We start from the raw sequence: 8,953 nt of genomic DNA on the forward strand, positions 1-8,953 counted from the left end.
GGGGGGGGGGCATTAATGGGTTGGGGGTTAGTTATCAGTATTCACTTGATTCACTTGATTATCATGTATTTGTATGGTTTCAACATTGAAATTTCAGGAACTCAACCCCGCATTGCAACACAAATTACCCATGCTAAACACCAGACACCCCAAAGTGTCGCCTGGTTCTGCTTTTAGCAGCAGTGAGTAACTTCTTTGTGTAGAGCTGTCATCATTTCCACACACAGTGTTTATGAACTTTATGAAACTAAAGCGGTTTTGTTGTGATTCCAGGTTGAGAAAATGATTTGATGGTAAAACTTTATCTACTGAGTACTAAACAGCTGTAAAGATTTTATATGTGTATTTATTACTGCTGTCAGTGTTAATCTCATTAAAATGACGTTAACGCTATAACCGCATTAACGGGGCAAATCTCTGTTAGCGCGGATCACCCCATGCGTGGGGCTGCATGGCGCTAACACTTTAACGAGCTAACTGTGCTAACGCGTTGACGCCGTGCAGCCCCACGTGGCGTTAACGTTATTTTAAGGAGATTAATTCTGAAAGCACTAGTATTTATATGTATTTATTGAGAATGTTGGTTAAAATAACTACTTTTATGGGGAAATCTATGGTTTATGTATAGCTGATATTTTGTACATTATAGTGATTGATGTAAAGCACTTGAGGGAATAATAAAGTTTGAGTCTTGTTGGTTGTCGCACATTTTTATTCACATACTATAAAACCATCTTCCTGTACAGGGAAGTGGTTTTAAGAGGTCCTTAATGGAGATCTGGGGTCCAGAGAGTTGAAGGAGTGGTAATTCTGGGTTTGTCAACTGTGAGCTGAGGGAAAATATATATGTTCTGTTTCAGAAAGAGAGTTAAGCTAAACCCCGAGTCATCTATCTGGGTAATAGACTCTGTAAACCTAAGCTACGTACTGGCAGCTTTTATTTGACAGGTTCCTCTGATTCCTGCCCTCCTTCAGGCAACTGACTGACATTTTGCAGTTTCTTATTCAGTTAATATCAAAGCAACAGTTTTATTAATCTGTGGAAATGTGTGTCTTTACAAACATAATATAATTTAGATGATTTTTATATTTAACATATTTGCCAACCGTTAACTCAAACTACAGCTGTCAGCCTCATCCACGCGCTGGAATATTTACTATACTATACTGTAGGACTCAGTTAATAAAACAAGGCTTATGGACAAACACTGATGAACCTTTAATGGGAAAACACCTCACACTCCTGACATGTTGTTTGAGAAGATGTGAACGTTTGACAGTGAAGATCGGTGTCAAATGGTAAAGAAAGCTGTACTAAATGTAGTTTAATTTGACTCTTTGATTAGTCTGGATGTGTTCCAAGCTAGGATTCAATAAAATGCTCTTAAACAATTTTGAAATTTACAATAGACAATAGTGCTCAAAGTTTGAGCTTCAACAGCTCACCCCCTGAATATCACCAAATTCCTCAGTGGATTAAACTGGAGGCTTTGCTTCATACTTAGCCATTGTCATGATGACTCATGGTGAAGCACCACTGGCGATGGCTTACAGTTAGCATCCACAAACGCCCTAACTCTGATCTGATGACGTAACACTTTTCAAAACAGACTTTTAGACAACAGGTGGAAATGTGTACTTTTCTAAAACTTACAGAGACTGTGTCTTTAAAAGAACCACCCAAAATCAATTCACTCAAAACACAAAACGGATCATATTTTAAAAATTGTTTATTGAAGCTAGTCAGATTAAAAGACACACCTATCAGTAGTAGATACCATCTTCCTCCCAAAAATACAAATTCAAAAGTTCTTTTTAAAACAAATCCCTGATTAAAAAAGAAAAAGGATCACTTGAATGGGCAGGATCTTTATAATCGACTGCTCTTAGACACTTATCACACAACTCACGAAGTATCCTATCTGCTTCTCCTGCTCTTGGAAATCTTACATATTGTTCAGATCAGTGCATTTAGTCTATTCCATAAAATCTATTGCTCTATACCGTTTGATTGCAAAGCAACAAAAAACGTGTGCAGCTTAGATTTGTAGCGTTGCACTTGGACATGCTCCTCAAAAGTGCAGGATGGGCTCATTTGGATTTAGCAAAGCCCACCCTGTTGTTGTCACGATCGAAGACTGTGTAGTACTGGCCAATGAAAACGTCTCCCAGAATCCATAGGGGCCCAGCAGGTGGAGGGATGTCCAATCCCATGAAGCCACTTAGACAAATAGTCTTCCCAGCCTGACTCTCCTAATAGGAAGACAAAGATAAAGTCAAGAACAGGTGAACATGAAACGACCATCTTTTACATAATTCAGAGAATCTGAAGCGCTCGTGAGCAGGAACGAGGAAAACAAACTGATCCCTCCTCAGACACGAAGCCAGCCCTCTGCCGGTTGTGCTAAATCCAACAAAACTGCATTTGTTTGGACTTTAATGACGCGAAACACAGTCACAGTGTTGTTTTGTCACATCAGATGGGGACGCTCTGCCGCCCTCTGCTGGAAACAGTCTCACCTGGAGGACATACTGCTCTCCAGTCAGAGTGTAGCTCTGTCCGCCTACGTTGAAGGTGATGACAGGCAGCGATGGGATCTTACTGCAGTTCACCAAGTACTAAAACACAAATTTCAACAACACTTTGTTTTGTATTGTATTTGTGTGAGTGATGTTTGAAGGATTTTATATCACAGTGTTATTCAGCAGATTAAAGGTGAGGACTGCTCTCACCTCTCCCTGGATGAGCGGGATGGCTCCGATGGCCTTCTGCAGGGCCTTGACCTCGGCAGCGGGGCCAGTGATTAGAGAGGTCCCAGTGTCTACGATGGCCTCACAGCCGCTCTTGCACAGACTCAGCTGGCTGCCAACTGTCATCCTGTCAAACACATACAAAAACATTCACGCTACACGAAGACACTCAACTAAATGTCCTAAATTTTAATCACTTTGGAAGAAGTGATTCAAACACGTACTGACTGAAACTCCTTCAGACTGACCTGTTTGACCAATTTGTGTTCATTTGCTGTCCAACATATTTCAGACTTCAGGTACTGATGCAACTGTTTTAATAACCATTAATTCAATATGGGATGCAGGGGGCTAAACTCTGTCATAGCTTACATGAAAGTTAATTTCAATTTCGGTGGGTTTTTGGTGATCAAGCTGGGCCACCAGATATCTCGTTCTGTCCAAACAAGAACTAAAAATCAAAGATTAAACTTCTGATGATGATGATGCAAAACAAAGCAAAGCAGTGAATCTTCAGACATGAGACCAGAAATGCTTGCTTAGCAGTGCCTAAATTAAACAGTATTGTAATGGTTAATCCCCCCACATGTGCTAACTGATGCTAAAATAGAATTATGTTTTAGTACTTGAATGTTACGCTTGATTCATTTCTGACATCTGGAAGCAGTCCAATGTGCCACATATGAAAACATGAATTTCAGTAGTTTTTAAACACGGTTTTCTTGTTTTTAACGACAGGTGGTCTGATAAGTTTGTTAAACACTCGATAAACATTTTTCAGGTGAATGTTTTATGCATCGCTTCAGAAATTAAGCACGTATGAGTACGATATCTGAGCCTTTACCCATCCATGTGGACCTGCCAGTAGGCCTGCCGGCTGATGTTGGCATAGTGGAAGTCACCGTCGTAGTATTTGGGGTCGGTCCCTCCCAGGAGCAGCTCACCACCAGGTTCTGTGTCAGGGTTCCTGATGAACAGCAAGCTTTGATATTAGCACCTGCCCAAGTGTTTGTCTGAAAACACTTAATCTTAAAGGGAGAAACAGTCGTGTGATTTTCTTGTTATGTAAGAGATTATCCATTCAGACCTTCAGCAGCATACAAAACACTCAGTTAAACACAGCAACTATAAAACAAATAGCAAAAGTACCAAAAACCTGGCACTGACATTACCCACAAGGCTCACTGCTTCACTAAAAACACTTGTTTGTCCATCTTGGTCTTTTACAGCTGTGTCCCGTTCACACTAACCAGCAACACGTCAACATAAGGTTAGAAAACATGAACTCTGAGCAGGTCACTCTGCAGCCCAACACTCTGAGCTTGAGCTTAGAAACGGCTGCTCTCACCTGTTCAGGTAGAAGGAAAAGACGTTCTTCTCCACCTTCTTCTGGTTCATGATGTTGTCAAACACCGGAACCACCCCATCCACGGAGATGCGCGGGTAGGCCATGCCGAGGATCCCGTCGAACTTTGCTGCGATGAAAGCGACGCCGGGTTGCTTGATGGCCTCTCCAAAGATCTGTTTTTCTATTGATATGTCTCCAATCTGAAAGAGCAGGACGAATAATTAGAAGGAACTGACTCCGACTATACACTAATGTGGGACTGCTGAAACTTACAGTGCATGTATCCTGACTGAGGTAGCCCGACAAACTGCCAGATCCATACTGAATGGCAAAGGAAGTTCCATTCTTCACATATGTGCTGGATTTTGCAGAATTATATTTGTGGTGAAGCCCTGAGAAACAAAAACACACATTTTAATCCGTCTCTGTAATCTGTGCTTTGTTTGTTCAAACAAATCTTCTTGTGTGATCACAGGTAATCTGATTCTGCACGGCAACGCCATGAACGCCTTGTGTTTTGGAGCTGATAACTTACAGCATGCTATGTCGAAGAAAGAGCAGTGAACAGAGGGCACCCATAGGTTGGAGGAACCCGTGTCAAACACCACGGTAAACTTCTGAGGAGGGGTTCCCAGGGTAATCTCGCCATAATACTGGGCCTGGATGGAAAAGGAAGAAATCGATCAGTTAGCTGAGCTGAAAGAAGAACTATGCAGCTGATCTTCTGTTATAGTAACCTAAAGAGGACCAGGTCTACAACAAAGTCTCATCGTACATGTAAAAGTGAGCCAGCCTGTTTTTACGTCTGTCAGTATCAGCACATGTTATTAGGACGCAGGTCAAATAAGAAGTGAGTCATAGCAGTAAATCAGCTGCTACACAAAAGAAATGACTACCCCATAAATTCAGGACATGAAGCAAACTTCCATTTCATGTGACACAAAATCTCTCAGATCGAAACCTTCATTGCAAAATAGTGTCGACATTTCTGCCCAGTCACTGCAGTCACACAACGCTTCCTTTTTCTGAGCAAAATGTAGAAGTCACGTTCCTTTGATTGCTCCAGTGATTGATTTTGGCTGTTCACAGTTTAGGTTTGTCTGTGAAGACTCTCACGTTTCAGCCTTGCAGGGACACAAATGTCAAACTATGATGGAAAAGCAGCAGGAATACTAAAACTCATGAGCAGCAGTTTTCTTATGATAGATAACAAGAAGACAATTAATAATTTCACTTTTGGTTTGATTATATAAAAGAAAAACCATTTAAACCTCCCTGTTTTCTGGGTAGATTAGGCTGAAACTAATACAGAGCAACTGTCATGTTATAGATTCGTCCTGTTATAACGGTTATTATTAGCTTTAGTTTTTGTTTAAACCTTGATGTTTTTGGTCTACTCAAAATTGTAAGTCTGGTTTTTGTGTCTCTTTATAACCTATAAAAGCTGACTGAGTATTTGAAGACAAAAGAACTGATTCCACGATGTGTTGAGTAAAACAGTGCTAACCAGTCTTCTGTAGGCTCATTAGGATCCTGCAGCTTCCAGATCAATGAGTCAGCTGTCAGATAGTCCCTGTTCCTCTTGTGTCTCTCAGTCTCTCACTGTGAATCAGCCTTGTTAAAAAATATAATGTGTTTGCTGGGAATGACTCTGCCTGACAGACGAGCCTATTTTTCCAAACTGCTGGAGGATTTACAGAGGAAGGCTGAGGCAGCCACAGCACAAGAAGACCTTTGTTGTGGCTCTCCCTGCGAGGGTTTTAAACTTGTGAAAAGTGCATTAAGGAAAGTGAAGACTTTAAGGTTGCCAGTTTGGAGAGTGACGCTTACATCAAGGTAGTTCTTAAGGGTTTCTGGAGTGGGTCCGTTACTCGAGGGGAAGCCAAAGTTGTACTTAAGGGAGTGTTTGTCAGCCACAAGCTCCTTGATTCCTTTCCCCGAGTCGGTCAATTCACGTCTGATGGAACGGAATTTCTTTAAGGGAATTCTGAAAAGAGGAAAACAAAATTAGACTGCTCTGTTCATTTGCAGTGACATAACACAAGTCTGAATGCCTGCATCTGTGATCTGCAGAAATGTAACATTTCGTGTTCAGTTGGTTCAGAAAGTGTGGCGACACGTTTAGAAGCACACCAAAGCTTTAGCCTCCCTGTGAGCTTAGCCGTGAAGGCAGCTACCTCCTGGGCCTCCTGAAAAACTCCAGTTTCTGCCTTCACAAAAGATTTACATAAGTTCCTTTTTTTAAATCAAAAGAATAAATCACTCATTATGATTTTGTTAATTACTAACATTAGGGGTGAAGCCACTTTCCCCAGTGCCAGCACTATAAGCTGTAGCCAGTAACTGTGTGCTGTGGCCTCACCTCTGCAAATTCAAGCCCCTGAACTGCACCTGTTGCCTGTATTTGTGCTCTTGGAGTATTTTCTACATTTTCATGGAAACTCTGTGCTTCAGTTTTGGTGAGCGATATTAGTTCAACTATTAATCCATTACTTAGCGTTAATTACCAGAGAGCGTTACATCAGTACAACACGACTGTACTGATGTACAGTCGATGTTGTGTGGGGTCGAACACAACATCGACCCCACCCTCAGGTCGATGTTGTGTTCACTTTTAACAGTGAAGCTCAACCTTCTCTGCTCACACTGCACAACCACAAACAACCTGCCCAGTGACAATTTTAAAAGTACGTCTTCTATCAAGTTTAAACCACGGGGAAAAAAAGAGAAAATCTTCAGTCCACTGAGTTTCCTTTGTGAAATATTAACACATTTTAATACTAACGCCTCGCAGATAAGGAAGTAGCAAGTGGGCCACATCTTATCTACAAAATGTTCTGCAACAGGGCTGCAAAAATGTGCACCACCCATAAGGCAAGCATGACATGATCAACTTTAAAAAATATTTCTTCTGCCCTCTTGAAATGAAAATGCTAGTAGGGTTCATTGCTTCTGTAAATGTAAACTAGGCGTAAACCCTTCTACTGAAAGTCCCTCTATTTTACTGTAGCTATGCAGGAAACAAACATGTGACCCAAAGGCTTCAGGAAACACTAATCACCATCTTACTGCTACGCTTAAAACCAAGACGTACAACAAAATCCCATACTGAGTTTTTAATGTTCATCTGACAATTAATTACCAACAACAGAAAATCTGAGAAAGTCAGAAAACAGGCTGTCGATTAACTCTACTCAGAATCTGAGCCCTGCTTAATTTAATGTATAATTTAAAATGGATAAAAGTAATTCTTCTCAATCTAAATATTCCAAATATTCCTTTATACTACGTATTAAATACATGTGACTTCACCTATCACATATAATTCTTCCATGTTAGCCCTAATTTAGGTCTAAATTCACACTCAGTAATAATGTCTTATTATTATTATTCCTACATTTATTCCTATTAACGACAATGGTACTAATATTAGTAGCAGTAATAGATGTGGTAGTAAGTATAAAGGAGGGACCGAGAAATTCGATTTTCATAAATACCAAAACCTGTTTTAATACTGAACTAGTGGGCTTACTTTGTTCTTCAACTCACGTCTGGGATCATGATTTTATGGCAGTAGTTGTTACTGAATAGGATTGTAAATATATTTCTTTCAGCATTCCTTCATACCGGCACCTCCCTCCCTATATATTCATCTATAGATCTGTTTGTGTTATAAATATAGTTTTCGTGTCTGTCTGCGCATGTCTGTTCAGCACTTATACACTTATTATTATTAGACCCAAAGTAAACACAAAGACATTTAACTTCACTGTGGCGCTTTTATTGCTCCCAGGCAGGAAGAAAAACACCTGTAACAGGCACAGTCCGCACAGTAGGCGTTTTGACATGTTAGTGCAGATAAAGCTCAGGTGTATTAATTACAGTTGTTTTCAATTTGAGAGCCTTCTACACGCCATGTTGTTCTACCGGCCAACCTAGTTTACTTTACCCGACGAAAGTGAGCCATAATAAATGATTAATTGCGTCTGGATTTTCTGGAAGCGTCTTTGCTTTCCGCTGATAAACAGCTGTGTGTTTGGACGACGGGGGGCACAAGTCACAAGACCAACAGACAAAGAGAATACCATGAGCACACGGGAGACGATGCGGGCTTGTTAGCTAAAACAAGCTGAATAAATGTAAGAATAAAGCTGGCTGCCTGCTACCAAAAACAGCTCCTATGAAGCACAGCCTGACTGTCGCGTATTGCAGTGTTATTCATGGTAAGTTGCATTACAGACGAGCTAGCAGTGAGTCCAGCCGAAATAACAGGAGGCTAACAAACGGAATATTTCCCTTACCGCACCAAGGCGTCGTTAGTCAAGGCTAACGCTGCGATGACAAACAGGAATAAGGACCTCATTGTAACGGCTGGAAAATCACAGAAACACACTCCACAACAATGACTGAGCACTTCGCCTTGTTGACCACAAACAGCCGACTTTTATCAGCTGACGGTAGTCACCTGCCCAAAAATGAAGTCACTTCCGGTTTTTTTCCGGCTTGTCAGCGGAAGTAGAAAGTTTTAATTTTTAGAGAACCGGCTCCTTCGGCTCCAAACCGACTCTTCAGGTTGTTTTGTTGCTTTAATTAATTAATTATTAACAATAATATAAAATTATGCACAAAAGGAATTACTAATGTAAAAAAAACCCGTGGTTTTATTTATATATGTTTATATCTAAATATATACAGTGGTCCCTAGAGACAAAACACGTACAAACTCAAAAACACATTTCTAGCGTTAACTGAACTTCCAAAACAGCTGCCTAGATCCCTTAAATTACACAGTTGGAAGCATATGTGTGTTGTTTGTGTATTTATACACAAGCACTCATGTATATTCAAATAATT

The 8,953-nt window shown here is 40.6% G+C and overlaps 1 protein-coding gene across 1 annotated transcript; it reads right to left on the reverse strand.

Moving 5' to 3' along the window:
• Positions 1-1,712: 1,712 nt before the first annotated feature.
• Positions 1,713-8,592, reverse strand: ctsd (cathepsin D). Its single transcript, XM_005746668.1, has 9 exons — positions 8,401-8,592; positions 5,930-6,086; positions 4,635-4,758; positions 4,373-4,491; positions 4,100-4,299; positions 3,596-3,718; positions 2,734-2,878; positions 2,521-2,619; positions 1,713-2,253 (listed from the first exon to the last, which is right to left on the reverse strand). The coding sequence occupies exons 1-9, from the start codon at positions 8,460-8,462 to the stop codon at positions 2,092-2,094; spliced, it is 1,191 nt and encodes a 396-aa protein (XP_005746725.1). The 5' UTR covers positions 8,463-8,592; the 3' UTR covers positions 1,713-2,091.
• Between the last annotated feature and the right edge of the window lie 361 nt (positions 8,593-8,953).

Source organism: Pundamilia nyererei, unplaced genomic scaffold (genome assembly GCF_000239375.1).
Source record: "Pundamilia nyererei isolate P.nyererei 1_Seehausen unplaced genomic scaffold, PunNye1.0 scaffold00181, whole genome shotgun sequence".
NCBI classification, from domain to species: domain Eukaryota; kingdom Metazoa; phylum Chordata; class Actinopteri; order Cichliformes; family Cichlidae; genus Pundamilia; species Pundamilia nyererei.

Coding starts and splice junctions, on each gene's coding strand:
- ctsd (XM_005746668.1), bottom strand. CDS start 8,462: ATGAGGTCCTTATTCCTGTTTGTCATCGCAGCGTTAGCCTTGACTAAC. Junction 4,300..4,372: donor TCAGTCAGGATACATGCACT/GTAAGTTTCAGC, acceptor CTGCTCTTTCAG/ATTGGAGACATATCAATAGA. Junction 3,719..4,099: donor TTTTCCTTCTACCTGAACAG/GTGAGAGCAGCC, acceptor GCTGTTCATCAG/GAACCCTGACACAGAACCTG.